The sequence below is a fragment of the Nerophis lumbriciformis genome, linkage group LG29 (genome assembly GCF_033978685.3).
Source record: "Nerophis lumbriciformis linkage group LG29, RoL_Nlum_v2.1, whole genome shotgun sequence".
Lineage (NCBI taxonomy): Eukaryota > Metazoa > Chordata > Actinopteri > Syngnathiformes > Syngnathidae > Nerophis > Nerophis lumbriciformis.
Window position 1 is genome coordinate 8,461,204 of NC_084576.2, and position 19,496 is coordinate 8,480,699.

Here is a 19,496-nt window from a genome sequence, read left to right on the forward strand (position 1 = left end):
GCGCAGGTCGACAGGTTAAAGAGTAATGGCGACGGTTTGTTTTCAACGCCAGTCAGGTTGCTATGGCTCGAAGAACCCGTATGTAGCTCAGTTGCCCGGATGTCGGCCCTGCCCCATTGGGGTGTTACCATTTAGTGGTCAATTGTACGGAATATATACTGTACTGTGCAATCTACTAATAAAAGTTCCAATCAATCAATCAAAATTGTGAAGGAAAAAAGACCTTTTTTTTTTTCAACCGTACATCTCGTCAAAAGCCTAAAGACTGACTACACAGTTCCTGTCTTCACAATAAAAGTGCCGCTCCATCGCGCATGCACTTTCAAAATAAGAGTCTCCGAAAGCCAGCGCAAACAAGCTAGCAAGCTACGGAGTTTGCAGCCAATGTATTTCTTGTAAAGTGTATAAAAACGAATATGGAAGCTGGACAAATTAGATGCCAAAAACCAAACACTAGATGCCAAAAACCAAACACTTTCATGTGGTATTAGACAGAAAGGAGGAACTTTTTTTCTCCTCCATTTGAAAACGTGGCCGTTATCATCACTGCTGTCTGATTCCAATCAATGCAAGTCATCAGAATCAGGTAATACACCAACTTATATTCTTGTCTTCATGAAAGAAAGGAATCTATATGTGTTAAACATGCATGTATATTCATTAAAACACCTTTAACATGTAAACAAAAACGGCAAAATAAATAAATATAAATTATATACTGTATATATCAATATATATGTATATATATATATATATATATATATATATATATGTATATATGTGTGTGTGTGTGTGTGTATATATATATATATATATATATATATATATATATATATATATATATATATATATATATATATGTGTGTGTATATATATATATATATATATATATATATATATATGATATGTGTGTGTATGTTACTCATCAGTTACTCAGTACTTGAGTAGTTTTTTCACAACATACTTTTTGCTTTTACTCAAGTAAATATTTGGGTGACTACTCCTTACTTTTACTTGAGTAATAAATCTCTAAAGTAACAGTACTCTTACTTGAGTACAATTTCTGGCTACTCTACCCACCTCTGGTTACTACCCACCTCTGACATGCAGTACTTACTTGTTGTTGTGTTTGTTGTTGTGGTTGGGGTTGGGGTTGGGGTTGGGGTTGTGGTTGTTGTTGTACTGGCAGTTGTTGTATCTGGAAAGAACATGTGATCATTAAGAAACATTTCAAAGATGATGTGTTATGAAAATACATTCTGTTTATATTTAATCCAACAAACTTCATTAAAATTGAATACATCTGCAACATATATCAATTTGTGCTCATTTGTGAAAAAACTGAATTAGACATTTGCAGAAATTTTTGAAAAAGTGCCGCTCGCACTGGTGTATGAATATGAATGAATGTCTAGTGTATGAATATGAATGAATGTTTGGTGTATGAATATGAATGAATGTCTAGTGTATGAATATGAATATGCCGACCCTCCCGATTTTCCCGGGAGATTTCCGGATTTCGATTCCCCTAGCAGAAAACTCCCGAGATTAATATTCTCCGATTTTCACCCTAACAATAATAATAAGGACGTGCCATGATGGTACAGCATTTAGCGCCCTCTACAATCTGTACCAACAGCGTGCCAGCCTAGCCTTTTGTTGTATGCATCAAGTGACAGCAAGGCATACTTGGTCAACAGCCACACAGGTTACACTGACAGTGGCCATATAAAACAACTTTAAGACTCTTACTAATAATGCGCCACACTTTGAACCAAAACCAAACAAGAATGACAAACACATTTCGGGAGAACATCTGCACCTTAACACAACATAAACACAACAGAACAAATACCCAGAATCCCATGCAGCCCTGACTCTTCCGGTTGCGTCGGTTGAGGTGGGCGGGGTTTGGTAGCGGGGATGTATAATGTAGCCTGGAAGAGTTAGGGCTGCATGGGATTCTGGGTATTTGTTCTGTTGTGTTTATGTTGTGTTATGGTGCAGATGTTCTCCCGAAACGTGTTTGTCATTCTTGTTTGATGTGGGTTCACAGTGTGGTGCATTATTAGTAAGAGTGTTAAAGTTTTTTATACCGCCACCGTCAGTGTAACCTGTGTGGTTGTTGACCAAGTATGTCTTGCTGTCACTTAGGTGAGTAAGCAGAAGCCCCATACAACGTGTGACTGGGCTGGCACACTAGTTGAAGTGGGCACCAAATACTGTACCATCAGGGCACGTTCGAGAGAATAAGGTGTGGGCCGCGTGTCTGAGATCCTTGGTTTATACATAGCACAAAGCAAAAAAAACAACCTTGTATGCAGTGTAATTTCGTTTTAAATTTCAAAAGATTTTTGTGGCTCCCATTGTTTTCTTTAATTTGTGAAACTGGTCAAAATGGCTCTTTGACTGGTAAAGGTTGCTGACCCCTGGTCTAGTGTATGAATGTATTAATGAATTGGTGTATTAATGTGTATTAATGTGAATAAATATTTGGTGTATGAATATGAATTTATGTTTGGTGTATGAATTGATGAATGTTTGGTGTATGAATATGAATTTATGTTTGGTGTATGAATTGATGAATATTTGGTGTATGAATATGAATTTATGTTTTGTGTATGAATTGATGAATGTTTGGTGTATGAATATGAATGATTGTTTGGTATATGAATATGTCTGAATGTTTGGTGTATGAATATGAATTAATGTTTAGTGTATGAATATAAATGCATGTTTGGTGTATGAATTGATGAATGTTTGGTGTATGAATATAAATGAATATTTGGTGTATGAATATGAATGAAAATTGGCGTATGAATATGAATGAATGTTTGGTGTATGAATATGGATGAATGACTGGTGTATGAATATGAATGAATGTTTGGTTTAAGAATAAGAATGAATGTTTGGTGTATGAATATGAATGAATGTCTGGTGTAGGAATGGATCAATGTCTGGTGTATGAATATGAATGGATGTTTGGTGTATGAATACAAATGAATGTTTGGTGTATGAATATGAATGAATGTTTGGTGTATGAATATGAATTAATGAATGGTGTATGAATATGAATGAATGTTTGGTGTATGAATATGAATGAATGAATGGTGTATGAATATGGATGAATGGTTGGTGTATTAATGTGAATATATGTTTGGTGTATGAATATGAATGAATTGTTGGTGTATGAATGGATGAATAGCTGGTGTATGAATGGTGAATTAATATAAATTAATAATTGATGAATGAATATGAATGAATGTTTGGTGTATGAAAATGAATGAATGTTTGGTGTATGAATATTAATTAATGTATGGTGTATGAATAGATGAATGTATGGTGTATGAATATGAGTGAATGTTTGGTGTATGAATGTATGAATGTCTGTTGTATGAGTATGAATGCATGTACTTTACAACCTGTGTACTGTATTTCATGTTTGTGGGACATCATTGTTTTTGCTAATTGGACTATAAATTTAAGAAAATCTTCCTGAAAGGCTCTGACTCACTATGAAAAAGGGGTCATACTTTGTGAGCGGAACAGAGGAACCCCCGTTGACTCAACAGTTAGTTGACTTTTGTAATTGTTTTTATTGCATCAAAAAGAAAAACACATGTGTCCTTGACTTTTAGAAGGATTGTGAATGACAGACAACACAAGTCTTTCCAGTATGACTGATCAGCTGATATGATCAGAGTGCTGAAGTGTTACCTTTGTGACATCATCCCACCTCCAATCTACGGAGAATGCCGAAGACATTTGGAGCGGAATATTCAAAATAGCCGTCTGACATTGTAGTATTTTGTGATGTTTAGACGGTATTGTTATAATCCCAGGAATGTAGGCTCATAGACTTATTCGTTTGTCTTGTCTTTATTATACAAGATGCAATGTAACCACACAACAGCTCCAATGTGCGTCTCTCCTCTTTCCCGGCAAAACTCGAACCCCCACACTTCCTGTCAACAATGTCACTTCCCTAACTTCCCCGGAAGTCCCACCCCCCCAGCCAAAGCCATTGGCTAACACCCCGTAGCCAGCCGCTACATCACCCCCCCCTACAAAAAGTCCTCGCCCTCGAGGACTGACCCGTAAGGCAACATTTGGCAACACCATAGCAGCATGTAAATCAGAGCAACCCATTAGTGCAAACACAAGAGTGTAAACAAACATAACCCTTACATCACACAAAAGCGGGTTCACAACCCCCCCCCCCCCCCCTTTCTTTATTGGCCTTCAGTCTAAGGACACCACAAAGTCTTGCAAGCGGTCCGGAGGCCTCTTCTGCCGCCTCGGCCGCTCTCTTCCATCCCCCAGCAGTGGGACAGCTGGGTCGGGTGTGCCAGTCCTCGGGAGGGAGCTGGAGGGGGCGGGGGATGAGGGGAGTGGGGAAATTGGTTCCCCCTGGGGCGTAAGTGGGGTATTGGTAAAGGGCTGGGCGGGCAAGGGAGAGGTCACCTGTGTATCCGAGGCAGGGGAAGGGGGACCCCCCGGTAGGGGGCGAGTCTGTCTCTGTGGAGGGCCACCTTCCTTCCCCGGGGGGGCAGCTGGACACAATACACAACCTCTCCCAGCTTCTGGAGTATCTTACAGGGTCCTGTCCATTTGCTGTCCAGCTTAGGACTGCGGACCTTCTTCCGAATCGGGTTGTAGACCCAGACCAACTTGCCTGGCACGAAGTCCCTCCCTCGGGTCGTCACGTCATAGAAGCGCTTTTGTTTTACACCAGCTTCCTGCAGCTGCTCCCGAGCGAAACTGTGGGCTGAGTCCAGCCGGTCTTGTAGTTTCCTGGCGTACTCTGGCCCTGCAGCGAAGGCCGGGGAATACGGTGGGCGGCCAAAGGCCAGCTCTGCTGGTGTGCGCATCTCTCTCCCTAGCATGAGAAGCGCCGGTGTGCACCCCGTGGATTCTTGGACAGCAGAGCGACACGCCATCAGCACCAGTAGTAGATGTTGGTCCCAGTCACGCTGGTGGCGGGAGGTGACAATGGCGAGCTGGTCTCCCAGGTTGCGGTGGAACCGCTCCACTAACCCATCACTCTGAGGGTGCAATGGGGTGGTGCGGGTTTTGTGAATGCCCAGGCGCTCGCACAAGGCCGCAAACACCCGGGACTCAAAGTTTGGTGCCTCGGTCACTGTGCAAAGACGCCATGACACCAAACCAACCTATCATGCCCTCCACCAGGGCATCGGCAATGGTCTCTGCCTCCTGGTTGGGAATGGCATATGCCTCAGGCCACTTGGTGAAATAGTCTATGGCGGAAAGGACGTAGCGGTTCCCCTTGTCAGACTGTAGGTATGGCCCTGTAATGTCAATCCCCACCCTGTCCATGGGGCACTCCACTGGGAACTGTTGGAGCGATGCCTGTGAGCGCCCAGTGGGGCCTTTGCGGGCAACGCAGGGGTCACAGCGGCGGCAGAAGTCTTCCACATCTCTCTTCTGCTGACCCCAATAGAACCCCTGTCGCAGCCGCTTAAGTGTTTTGGCGACCCCGAAATGTCCAGACCCACCTTCCCCATGCACTGCCTTAAGCACCACCCCTTGCAGTCCCTTTGGCACCACCACCTGCCATTGTTCTTACCCCGTGGCCGCGGCCTTAAATGCCCGCTGCAGCACGCCTTGGGACACCCGCAGTGAGTCAAACATGGCCCACAGGCCCTTGGTAGTCTTGGAGAACGGTACCACCGCCTCCCAAGGCGGGCGCTGCCGAGCCTCCACCCACTGCAAGACAGGCTGAAGGTCTGTGTCCTCCTCCTGCGCGTGCCTCCAATCAGCATTCGTTACAGTCTGTAGTTCCCTGCAGACAACGTTATCAGCCTGACTGACGGCCGCACACTCGGCGCCCTCTGCCCGCCGCTCTTGTTCCCGAGCTTCCCTGCGCTCGCAGTAACGACATCCGTCTGCTGCACACGGCCGGCGAGAGAGCGCGTCCGCGTTGGAGTGGCGAGCACCTGGCCGATGTTCTATTTCAAAGTGGTATCCTTGTAGCTCTTCCAACCACCTGGTGACCTGCCCCTCCGGCTCCCAGAAAGTCATTAGCCACTGGAGGGCAGAGTGGTCAGTCCTAATCACAAAGGGGAGGCCACACAGATAATATTTAAAGTGTCTGATAGAGAGCACCACTGCCAGGAGTTCTCGGCGGGTGACACAGTAATTGCGTTCCGACTTTGTGAGTTTCTGGCTGAAGTAGGCCACCACCCTCTACCCTTCCTGCCACGGCTGTGCAAGTAGACGGCTCAATAAAGTCGGCTTGCAGCAGGTCATCTACGGCCTTGTCACATACCTGCTGTCGAGCGAGGGGAATGCGGCGCGCGTGACACTTGATGGGCCGCGCCAAGCCAGTGTCTATGACATGCTCTGCCAAGTGGGTTCTTCCCACTTCACTCTCATTCATTACAAAGCTGCCCTGGAATTCCATCTGCAGCTGTTTCAGCTGCTCCTGTTGCTGTTTCTCCAAGTCCCCATACTCCTCCCTCCACACCCCTCCCCCTATGACCGGGGGTGCTGGCTGCGGGTGGGCGGTCATGGGTAGGGATGCCCAGGGCTGGCATCCCCGGGTAATACACAGCTCTGCCTCCCCCTCATTGGCTGAAGGGAGACAGGGCGAGGGCAGGGGTAGTAACTAGGTATGGTGTGAGGCAACAAGAATGTAGAGGCATGCGGTGAAACGGGCAGGGTCCCGGAAACTAGGGTACCCATGGCAACTGTAGGGACCCCCCGGGAAGTTAAGTGTACCCCCTCCCTATGTCTAGCAGGCACCCAGTGACTTGGAGGAAGTCCAGCCCTAAAATGCAGCAGTCTTGCACGTCTGCCACCCAAACTAGATGGCGAACTCGCTTTCCCCCCACGCACAACCACAGGAACCCCTTCCCTACCATAGGAGCTAGCTGGCCCGTTACCGATGACCCTGTGTCCACCAGGCCCACGGTAGGCACCCCCTGGACAGAGACAGCGTGTCCAGCCCACCGCCATAGGTGGCACACTGCTGTCATCTACTTCTGGGGGGGATGGAGCCCCTCCCCCCTGGCTGTGCTGATGGGTTCCCTCCCCTGCTTGATGAGGCTGGGATGGCGAGTCAGGGTCCGCGGTGGACGTAGGGGCCCGCATACCCCTGACTATGCGGGCCCGGCGCCGTTTCACGGCTCACGACGAGTGGCAGGGCACTCCCTGCGAAAGTGTCCAGGTTGGCCACATCCCCAGCAGACCTGCATGGGGCGCGGGCCACGTTGACTTTGCAGAGTCACCGACCTCAGTAGTTCGGTAATTTCTGTCGCCCAAGCCGGAGCCCCGTCACTAGACGTGTGTGACGATTCTGCCCTCACTGAATGGGGTTTCATTTCCAGTTCCCCGGCTGCAGCTGCACTCCCCAGCATCTCCCTCTCAACAGCAGCTTCCAGTGCCTCCTGCAGGGACCTCGGGTGCTGAAGCTGCACCTGCACGCGCAGGTCAGGAGGAGTAATGGCTCTAACAAACAGGTCAGTTGCGAGCTCATTCCGTGCATCAGCAGGCAGGTGACCATATGCACGGCGCACCTGGCCCTCAATGTCATTAGCAAGCCCCCGGAGAGGCTCGCCAGGCTTCCTGCACCTCCCTCTCAGTTCAGTTTTTAAAAGCACTGGCTGAGACCATCTCCCGAACCTCCTCTTGAGCGCCCCCACCAGGGCTGCGTAGCATCGCTGTTGTTCAGAATCCAGCAGCAGGAGGCACGAAAGAGCCTCTCCCTCCAGACACAAAGCCAATTGCAACGCTTTGTCCCTTGCTTCCCACCTTCTAGCGTCCGCCAAAAGTTAAAATTGAGCGTGGAACGCCTCCCAATCTGATCCACCGGCAAATTTTGGCGTCTTCACTGAGGCAGCAGACGGTGGGGGGGACGCGCCGTGCGGGGAAGTTGCGGGCGGCGGCGGCAGCGGCGACATCTTTACGTCCCCACGGGCCGACGATCCGCTCGTGTGCGAGCAGAAGGGCGACTGTTCGACGGTCACCCGCTCCAAAACAGCGTCATCCCGCTCCACTTTAAACTTATGCTCACCGGAGCTAAACATGCTAAATGCTTGCGGTCCTAGCTAACTCACAGACTGAAGCTAACTGGCTAATGCGCGGTACGCAGCGTGTCCTTACCGCGACAAAGTGTCTTTCGAAAAACGCCGGTTTTACTTCTGACACCAGTGTAATAATCCCAGGAATGTAGGCTCATAGACTTATTCGTTTGTCTTGTCTTTATTATACAAGATGCAATGTAACCACACAACAGCTCCAATGCGCGTCTCTCCTCTTTCCCGGCAAAACTCGAACCCCCACACTTCCTGTCAACAATGTCACTTCCCTAACTTCCCCGGAAGTCCCGCCCCCCAGCCAAAGCCATCATTTTTATAAACTTTAAGGATTGGAAATACAATTGGAAATGTTTAACGGATGCAATGAGACACAAATCAGCCCTTACAGTCAACTTGTTTTTCCACTCCACTACTACTTTAATATTATGTAATATTTATTTAAAAAACTAACTCCAAAGGCCTCAGCTGGCTAGTATGTCATTGCACATCATTGAGTAAAAATGATGTAAAATATTTTTTTAATCTTATTAATTCTTCATTTAAATGTTTTCTTTTCATGAAAACTATAATTATTCTCTATAAAAGTGTTATGTGTTATTATTTTAAGTGTCTGAAACTGATAGATTGCTTTTACATTGTGTCCAATGGGAAAATATTTTTGTTTTTCATATAATTCAGTTTTCGTTAGAACGGATTAATAACAAACACAGACGTTCTAATATATATGCAATCTCCAAAGGGGGTGGAACAATTGTCAAAACCCGTTAAACTTGATATTCACGTGCTTCTTTACTTACGTGTTGTAGGCAAGGTGGTTGAGATGGGACAACCAGAGGTATCTTTAAAAAAATGGTTAAAAGATTTCAGAAAAAGTACAATCTTCATTGAATAACAGTCAAAAATTCGGAGACACTTTCCTATTTAATTGCATTTAAAAGCTTACAGTTGTGGTACAAGTTTATTTCGAACATGCAGAGTTACATCACATATTTCCAGTACATGCCCGGAAAGGAGTAGGAAGAAGCAGAGCTTATTTAATCCAAACTTTTTTCCATTCAATTGCATTTGCTAACACATTTGTTCACTTCCTGTTTTAAATCTGTACACAATTTACACAAAATAATAAATATTAAGTGATACAATTCTCAATAATTATGTAAATAAATTGTGATTCACATAATTAGGTGAATAAGATAATATATTTTTTTAATCAAGTTTAAATCGTTTACCATAATGTTTATTGGCATTCTTCTTCTTTGTACTTTGTAAGCACTGTTAGTTTGAACATTTTTCTTAAAGTGGATCATATTAGTTCATTGTTTTCTAACCCATTCCATAATTGAATTCCACATACTGATATGCTAAAAGTTTTAAGTGTTGTACATGCAGACAAATGTTTTAAATGTGATTTTTCTTGAAGGTTATATTTTCCCTCCTTTGTTGAGAAGAATTGTTGTACATTCTTGGGTAGCAGGTTATAGTTTGCTTTGTGTATCATTTTAGCTGTTTGCAAGTGCACTAAATTGTTGATTTTCAATATTTTTGATACAATTACAAAAATTACCTTTTTTGTAACACGGTTAGTGAATGACGTGTACTTTTATAATTATTATACCATACTTCTACACAATATCTCAGATATGGTAAAACTAGCGAGCAGTGGATAATATGCACTGATTCATTTTGTCCAAAACACATTTTGCTTTTTTCATTATTCAAATATTTCTTGCCACTTTATGTTGTATATTTTAATATGAGATTTGAAGTTCAATTCATTATGTATTATTACACCCGAATTTGTGATTTATTTCACCTCTTCAATGTCTACTCTGTCTATTTGTGTTTGACTTTCTCTTTTACTATTACAAAATAATGTTTTTTTAGTTTTACTAAGATTCTAAGATAGTCTGTTTTTGTCAAACCATATTTTTAAATTTGTTAATTTCTTCTGTTATTATTTGTATTAGCTTATGTGTGTTCTCTCCTGGACAAAACAAAATGATGTCTTCTGCAAATAATACTAACTTTAAGTCCTTTGTAACTTTAAAAATATTGATTGTATAAAGATTAAACAATTTTGGTCCCAATATTGATCCCTGGGGTACACCACAAGATATATTTAGCATTGTAGACATGTGTTCACCTAACTTCAAGTATTGCTTCCTGCTAGTTAAGTAGCTTTTTACCCAGTTCAAGGCCAATCCTATGTCAAACTTAGAGTTATGTAAAAATAGGTTTAAATATGTCTACAACGCAAAATATATCCTGTGGAGTACCCAAGCGATCAATACTAGGACTAAAATAGTTCAATCTTTATACTAACAACATTTGTAAAGATATAAAGGACTTAAAGTTCGTATTATTAGTACACGACAATATTGTGTTTTGTTCAGCAGAGAACAAACATAAGCTAAGATAAAAAATAACAGAAAACAATGAACTAATGAAAAAGACTGTCTTTGAATCGCAGTAAAATTAAAATAGTGATATTTTGTGACAGCAGAAGAGAAGGTCAATGAATTTGAATGTGTCCAATCTGTTGTTAAACAAATTATCTATAATTTTAGAACATACTTGAAGTATGGAAACAGGTCTACAATGTACATTAGAGGTTCGAAATTATCTTCAATTATTTATTTGTATCGTTTCCATATCAATGCAAAGTGTCTCCAAACTTTTGACTGATGCTTTATAGTAATCCATTCAGCAGCTTACTGTATTGATCAATAGATAGACAATATTGTCCATCAAAAGGAATGCTGTTGATGCATCCACATGTGTCATTTGTGATGTTGTCACATGATCCATACTGGATACACTGGTCACATGACCAACGATGCTGATCCTCACATCTGCACTGGAAACCATCATTGCTTGGACTGCAAACTGGGGATAAAAACAAAGACCCATTTATTGATTTGTCTACATATTGTAACATTTTTGCAGATATTGACATGTTTGAAAAATTGATTGATAAATAACATCTCTTTGAGGCTCCTGAACACATCATCAGGGATGTAACCTGGGGTCCTCATGTAGTTTGGGTCTTTTGACATCAGACCCTTTGCCCAGTGCGATCTAGCTAAGGTTGATCAGACCCTGGAATGTGTTCAGGTGGTATTTTCTACAAATGGGCATCCATTTAGCCTTCCAGTTGAGCTTGTGGAAGTCAATGATACTCATTCACCTTCATACACCAGTGTGAGTGGCACTGAGAGTAAGGTGGGTGAAGTGTCTTGCCCAAGGACACAACGGCAATGTCTAGCATGGCGGAAGCTGGATTTGTACCAGGAACCCTCAAGTTGAACGTCCACTCTAATATATGAGCAACGCCGCTCCATGGACTAATTGATACAGACTCATTTGAAATTACCTGTAGTTATGTTGATGTCAGAGATTTCTGAGTAGTTGTTGATGCTGATGGGGTAACTGGTGTTTCTCAGAATGTCCTTTAGTAGTTGTATCACACTCATATCTGTGGTATTCAGCTCAACAGAGATGATGGATTCATAAACAAATGGAGGATCTGTAGAGACGTTAAAAAGAAACACAACCCCAATCACTACTTTCAGATTAAACACTGTTTGTGAATCTTACATGTTGTTGTTGTAGTAGAAGGTGTTGTAACAGGACAAGATGTCAAATCTGTAAGAAAGACAGAGATTAAATATTTATTTAATGAACATAACTGTGTGTGTTGGTACCATTGGAAGGAAACTGCTTACTGTATTGATCAATAGATTGACAATATTGTCCATCAAAAGGAATGCCGTTGATGCATCCACATGTGTCATTTGTGATGTTGTCACATGATCCATACTGGAAACACTGGTCACATGACCAACGATGCTGATCCTCACATCTGCACTGGAAACCATCACTGCTTGGACTGCAAACTGAGGATAAAAACAAAGACCCATTTATTGATTTGTCTACATACTATATTGGAACATTTTTGCAGGTATTGACATGTTTGCAAAATTGATTGATAAAAAACATCTCCCGGAGGCTCCTAAACACATCATCAGGGATGTAAGTAACCTGGGGTCCTCAAGTGGTTTGGGTCTTTTGACATCAGACCCTTTGCCCAGTGCGATCTAGCTAAGGTTGATCAGACCCTGGAATGTGTTCAGGTGGTATTTTCTCCAAATGGGCATCCAATTAGCCTTCCGGCTGAGCTTGTGGAAGTCAATGATACTATTTCATATTCATACATCAGTGTGAGTGCCACTGAGAGTAAGGTGGGTGAAGTGTCTTGCCCAAGGACACAACGACAGTGACAAGCATGTCGGAAGCTGGATTTGTACCAGGAACCCTCAAGTTGGACGTCCACTCTAATATATGAGCAACACCCCTCCATGGACTAGATGATACAGACTCATTTGAAATTACCTGTAGTTATGTTGATGTCAGAGATTTCTGAGTAGTTGTTGATGCTGATGGGGTAACTGGTGTTTCTCAGAATGTCCTTTAGTAGTTGTATCACACTCATATCTGTGGTGTTCAGCTCAACAGAGATGATGGATTCATAAACAAATGGAGGATCTGTGGAGATGTTTAAAAGAAACAACCATAAAAAAACACAACCCCAATCAATACTTTCAGATTAAACACTGTTTGTGAATCTTACATGTTGTTGTTGTAGTAGAAGGTGTTGTAACGGGACAAGATGTCAAATCTGTAAGAAAAACAGGTTACATATTTATTTCACAAACATAATTGTGTGTGTTGGTACCATTGGAAGGAAACTGCTTACTGTGTTGATCAATAGATTGACAATATTGTCCATCAAAAGGAATGCTGTTGATGCATCCACATGTGTCATTTGTGATGTTGTCACATGATCCATACTGGAAACACTGGTCACATGACCAATGATGCTGATCCTCACATCTGCACTGGAAACCATCACTGCTTGGACTGCAAACTGTGGATAAAAACAAAACCTTTTTGTTCATTTTAGTTCACCCTTCCCAAACATATCATCAATATGCCAATAATCAACCAATAATATCGATTAATCTTTGACTTACCTGTAGTTATGTTGATGTCAGAGATTTCTGAGTATTTGTTGATGCTGATGGGGTAACTGGTGTTTCCCAGAATATCCTTTAGTAGTTGTATCACACTCATATCTGTGGTGTTCAGCTCAACAGAGATGATGGATTCATAAACAAATGGAGGATCTGTAGAGACGTTACAAAGAAACACAACAGTAAATTGTTTGATATTCTTCTTTTTGACTGAATATTGTACGAATCTTACATGTTGTTGTTGTAGTAGAAGGTGTTGTAGCAGGACAAGATGTCAAATCTGTAAGAAAGACAGGTTAAATATTTTTAATGAACATAACTGTGTGTGTTGGTACCATTGGAAGGAAACTGCTTACTGTATTGATCAACAGATTGACAATATTGTCCATCAAAAGGAATGCCGGTGATGCATCCACATGTGTCATTTGTGATGTTGTCACATGATCCATACTGGAAACACTGGTCACATGACCAACGATGCTGATCCTCACATCTGCACTGGAAACCATCACTGCTTGGACTGCAGACTAAAAATAATAACACACATGTTAAGATTACTTATGTCAAATACTTGGGGCCTGATTTGCTAAGATCCAAATACCACACGCTTAACAGTGGGTGCCATCCATAAAATAGTGTGTAAACCGTAAAAAAGAAAGGTTTATTCAACTTAACTCAGTCAGGTCATCTAGTTGCTTTGATTCAATTAAGTTGAGTCAATTTATAGTGTCAAGTATAATACACTTCAAAACTTGAGTTGACATTCAGTCTGATGTAAGATTAACTTAAAAAATTGTTGAAATAACTTTAAAATAAGTTGGTTCAAAATATTTAACAGGTTTCTACAACTATAAGTCAAATAGTCTCAACATGGTAAATGATCTGTATTTATATAGCGCATCACTGTACATGAGCATATGTCTATATATGTATACATACAGTACATACATTGTCACTTACACACACACAAGACAGCCATTCTGCATACTGAGCCATGCCACCCATATGGAGACAGTTGATGCTACTCGTAATTTGTTTCTGTATCATGTAAACATTACTTAAGAAAACTAAAAAAAAGATGTTGGTTGAACTTTTTTTATCAGATTTTCAAGATTCAACATGAGACGTCACATTGCTGGCGTATGAGTGTTGGTTGAAAGGCCCACCTTGATTTACTTTCTGAAGTTAACTGAACTTATTATTATGGGTTTTTAATACATTTATGCGCTTTTTAGTAGTTCTAGTTGTCATAACTCTTCTTACTTATTTGTGATGGGCTATTTGTTGTGTCAACTTGACAACAATATTTATTTTGACTAAACGCCAAAATCCCTTTCAACAGTGTAATATTCGTGGGCGTGTTGCGTGCAATCTACTAACACTGCACATAAAACTGAAAAGTGGTGCACCTTGTTTAAATGAGGATTTTGGGTGTAGTATACAGCCATCACAACAGACAATCTCCTGCCCATTCATGTTATCATGCTCTTACCTGTGACGTTTTACTATGTTTTCAAACAAGCAGAAGACATCTACCACTTTTTATGGGCATTTTAGAAGCAGTCCTGCAGTACATCTATATTGAAAATAAAATTTTTTACTGCTAAAGGTGCATGGGAGAGAGGCTGCACTACTGTGCTCAAGACACAACAAAGTCATACTTTAAGAGGTTACTATCATATAGGATATATAAACTGAAGTTAATTAATTAACTCATATTATGTTTTGCATATGGTGAATGTTTATAATTATCTTGGAGAAAGCAAACCACCAGTTTAACTGTCATGATCCGTGGTCGGATCATGTTTTGTTTAGTTATGTTTGGTTAGTTTTGGACTCCTTTAGTTATTGCTTGTGCACCTGTGAGTTTGTTTCGTCACCATGGTTACTTATTATTTTCACCTGCCGCTTGTGTTCCCGACGCGCACCTGTTTTCCATCACTGACACTATTTAAGCCTGCCTTTCTGTTCACTCGTCCTGTGCTCCTTGTTTGCTGTATGCAACAGTCACGTTTGTTTATTCCTGGTCTTGATTCCTGATTCCGGTGCTAAGTAAGTTTTTGTTTTAGCTTCTCGTGCGAACGGCACGCTTTCCTTTTGTTAGTTTTTTGTCTGTTTGTATCCATGTACTATTTAAGTTAAATAAACCAACTCCTACCTCACGCTGTCGTCCGGAGTAGTCCGTGTAGCATTGGAGGAACAATCCCGCATCAATATGCGACCCCCACGTGACAGAAGGAGCACAGCTGACAGTTCCTTCGCCCCGGGCTTCGAGGAGATGGAGACGTGCTGGCGAGGACGGAAGCCAGCCAAAAAGGCATCGTTTCGCCGCCAAAATGCGTCGCTCCCCCAAACTCCTCCTCCGGACAGCAAGTCACCACAAACAGCCCAGTCTTCCTTCCCTCAGTTGTTTGGTAATCCGGTTACTCATTTTGCTAAACAATTTTTAGATTGGGCTGCAAGCCAAATTACCATGAACTCTGACAACAACATAACGCCATCCATTTTGAATGACGTCACTCCGCCCACTTCCGATGACGTCACAGAAACGGCACGCGGCGATGACATCATTCCGCCGGCGTCAAGGGAAGATTCTGATCAGGATTTTTTTTTTTTTCCGTCTGTCTCCCTTTATCAGCCACCTCCTAAAGACTTCATTCCTAAAATACCATCAGGACATTTTTTCTAAAGCTAGATTTAGTCAACCTCAGTCACCTCCGCCCCCAGTGACTCTGACTCCGCCCCTATGAACCATAGCCCCGCCCACGTCACAGACTTTGTCTTCTCGTCACTCTCCTGTTGGAAGGAGAGATGAACATTTTGTACAATTTAAAGGGGAGAATTCTGCCCCCCTCCTAACCTCCCGCCACCCACCCTTAAAGACTGTTCCGGAGCGCGTCTGGTATCCGCCCCTTGAGGGAGGTGCTGGGGCCGGGAGCTGTGCTGGTGGGGCTGCTCGGCTGCGCCCAGCCAGGCAGCAACCTCCATCCCGGCCGCCACCACCAGTCTTTCGACCTGCCAAGCCGCAACCTCCAGCTTGTCCTCCACCACCAGTCCGTCGGCATGTCAAGCCGCAACCCCCAGCTAGACCGCCTCCGACCATGCTCATGGCTAACCTCAGCCCGGGTGGGCCTGCAGACGCCACCATCATCTCCGGTGGGCCTGCAGACGCCACCATCATCTCCGGTGGGCTTGCAGACGCCACCATCATCTCCGGTGGGCTTGCAGATGCCACCATCATCTCCGGTGGGCTTGCAAACGCCACCATCATCTCCGGTGGGCTTGCAGACGCCACCATCTCCAGTTCCTGTTCCTCGGCTAGCACATGCTCCAGTTCCTGTTCCTCGGCTAGCACCTGCTCCAGTTCCTGCTCCTCGGCTAGCACCTGCTCCAGTTCCTGCTCCTCGGCTTGCACCTGCTCCAGTTCCTGCTCCTCGGCTAGCACCTGCTCCAGTTCCTGCTCCTCGGCTAGCACCTGCTCCAGTTCCTGCTCCTCGGCTAGCACCTGCTCCAGTTCCTGCACCTCGGCTAGCACCTGCTCCAGTTCCTGCACCTCGGCTAGCACCTGCTCCAGTTCCTGCACCTCGGCTAGCACCTGCTCCAGTTCCTGCTCCTCGGCTAGCACCTGCTTCAGTTCCTGCACCTCGGCTGACATCTGTTCCTGCACCCCGGCTAGCACCTGCTCCAGTTCCTGCACCCCGGCTAGCACCTGTTCCTGCTCCTGCACCCCGGCTAGCACCTGTTCCTGCTCCTCGGCTACCCCCTGCGCTTGCACCACGCCAAGCTTCGCCGCCTGCGCCCGCACCACACCAAGCTACGCCCCCTGCACCTGCGTCCATGCCTGATTCGTCTGCTGCTGCATCCATGCCTGATTCGTCTGCTGCTGCGTCCACGCCTGACTTTTCGTCTGCGCCCAAGCCTGCCACGACGACGACGATGTCGTCGCGCCCACCTCCCCGTCGACCACGGATGTGGCCGCTCCCTGGTCGTCCGCCTCGCCAAGTGCGCCCACCTCCCCGTCGGCCACGAATGTGGCCATTCCCGGATCGCCAGCCTCGCCTGCTGCAGCGGCGTTCCACTCGCCACCGCCACTTAACTTTGCCTCGGTGGATTCGGGGACACTTGGCCTGGCGACCCACCGCCAAGTCCTCCCTCCGCCCTCCCGTGACTTTTGACCTTGCTTGTTTTGTTTTTTATGGACATCTAGAATCTGTCCTTAAGGGGGGAGCTCTGTCATGATCCGTGGTCGGATCATGTTTTGTTTAGTTATGTTTGGTTAGTTTTGGACTCCTTTAGTTATTGCTTGTGCACCTGTGAGTTTGTTTCGTCACCATGGTTACTTATTATTTTCACCTGCCGCTTGTGTTCCCGACGCGCACCTGTTTTCCATCACTGACACTATTTAAGCCTGCCTTTCTGTTCACTCGTCCTGTGCTCCTTGTTTGCTGTATGCAACAGTCACGTTTGTTTATTCCTGGTCTTGATTCCTGATTCCAGTGCTAAGTATGTTTTTGTTTTAGCTTCTCGTGCGAACGGCACGCTTTCCTTTTGTTAGTTTTTTGTCTGTTTGTATCCATGTACTATTTAAGTTAAATAAACCAACTCCTACCTCACGCTGTCGTCCGGAGTAGTCCGTGTAGCATTGGAGGAACGATCCCGCATCAATATGCGACCCCCACGTGACATTAACTCGTAGCTATTTCAGTTTGGGTACATAATAACACAGGGCCCTTTTATATTGACATTTGTGTGTGGATAGGATTAGTTCTTGCGGAAGAAAAGGCAATAAAATGATCCGTGAGAAGCGACGACATGTTTAGCTTAATGCCAACATTTAAGTTACGACCAGCATCTGCTGTCTTTCCTGACACTTACACACAAACATTTCCTTTTATGGTCAGGGTGTGCTATCCTGACTTAGCGCACACCCAAAGACAGAAAGGAGGAATATAAAAACTGATGGTTTGGCTTCTCCAAGTTAGGAGAGACACATTTTCTTGACTTGACCTCCTCCAGGAACTGCAGTCCTGTATAATGACGCTCGCTTGTAATAAAACAACTTTTTGTTCAGTAAAGCGTCTCTGACGTCTCTTTTGATCCAGCCGCACTGCTGAGTCACCCTTCTGTCCGGACGAGGATGACAAGACCAGAAATACACATCATTTTGGCGTCACAAACTGAGCTGCTGCATTGCTTCGATGTTCACGGACAGGCAGCGTGTGCCGTGACGGACTGTGTCACTCAGCCGACAAAAATCAGGTGAGTTTCTTGCTAACACTTGAGAGACAGAGTTGGCCTCATGTACTTGCTGCACGGACGCGTTGGGGCAGGCTAAAAATAGAACCATGTGTGGGTCTGTTCGGTATGTGTGATGAATTAAACGATAACGTTGCCTAAATTGGTTTTTTATTTGGGTAAATTTAAAAAAAGGGGCAAGTAACCTTTAAGTTTGAACAAGTAAGAAGAGTAATGAGCGATGAAGTGAAAGTGAAAGTTAAACCTTGGATGGTCGAGCGTTTAGTTTTTATGATGAACAGCATTGCACGGACAGAAAATGGAAGTGGTCACCTTCTAAGAATCAGTAAGACAGAGGTGAATCAGTAATTGCATTTCGCGGAACTTTGTGAGAATATAGTCATATAGTCGTAGCATAATTGGAGTTAAACCTGCTCAGGTTAAATATGTATTACGTGTAAGATGAAAGCTTAGATGGAGGTAACATGAGCTCTGTGATTTATGGCGCATGTGGTAACGGCGGGCACACACATTTGTATTTGATTTTGGAGGTTTCAGAGACTCTCACCTTTGTTATGTTTTTTATGTTTAATTTGCGGACTATTCTCCAGAAGGGAACGGTTGTCTTCGGGCTTTTATTTAATATTCGGCTGAGGTAACGGGAGGACTCAGACATTTTCTTTTGGTCTGTAGATGACTTTGTTTATTTTGCTCTACAAACATTTTTTAAAGTGTTTATTTATTTATTCTGCTTCAGGGAACGGGTGACTGATGCATGGTTACTTTTGGAGATGTAGAGATGAATACTTTTTTTAATGTATGAATGTGGTGAAAATGAAACCCCACGGTTCGAATGAGATAACTGAAACATCCAATAAAAGGACACCGACAGGTAAAAGACCCCAACAGAAGATGGAGGTGAGGCGTGAGAGAAATGTTTTAAAGTATATAAATAGTTAAAGAAATTAGACGGCCGTAGATGAAACAATAATAATAGTAATAATAATAATAATGTAATGCAAAATTGAAATGGGTGCTGGGAGGTGTGAGTTATGGCTGGACTGTTTTATTGTTTTATTGTTTTTATTGACGTCAACACATGTGAACTTAACATATTTAGGGGCCTCTAGAGGAGATCTGGCTTTTGCGGCAATGTAATAAACAGTGG

The 19,496-nt window shown here is 43.7% G+C and overlaps 1 protein-coding gene across 1 annotated transcript in view; it reads right to left on the bottom strand.

Moving 5' to 3' along the window:
- The window catches only part of LOC133571910 (uncharacterized), a 145,889-nt gene that overhangs the window by 71,569 nt on the left and 54,824 nt on the right, over positions 1–19,496 (bottom strand). Inside the window, exons 10-21 of the mRNA XM_072911827.1 lie at positions 13,450–13,620; positions 13,326–13,373; positions 13,094–13,246; positions 12,817–12,987; positions 12,691–12,738; positions 12,453–12,605; positions 11,786–11,956; positions 11,658–11,705; positions 11,434–11,586; positions 10,776–10,946; positions 8,858–8,899; positions 1,143–1,198 (exon numbers count right to left, since the gene is read on the bottom strand). Coding sequence (XP_072767928.1) covers positions 1,143–1,198; positions 8,858–8,899; positions 10,776–10,946; positions 11,434–11,586; positions 11,658–11,705; positions 11,786–11,956; positions 12,453–12,605; positions 12,691–12,738; positions 12,817–12,987; positions 13,094–13,246; positions 13,326–13,373; positions 13,450–13,620 — 1,385 coding nt within the window. The remainder of the gene's footprint in view (positions 1–1,142; positions 1,199–8,857; positions 8,900–10,775; positions 10,947–11,433; positions 11,587–11,657; positions 11,706–11,785; positions 11,957–12,452; positions 12,606–12,690; positions 12,739–12,816; positions 12,988–13,093; positions 13,247–13,325; positions 13,374–13,449; positions 13,621–19,496) is intronic.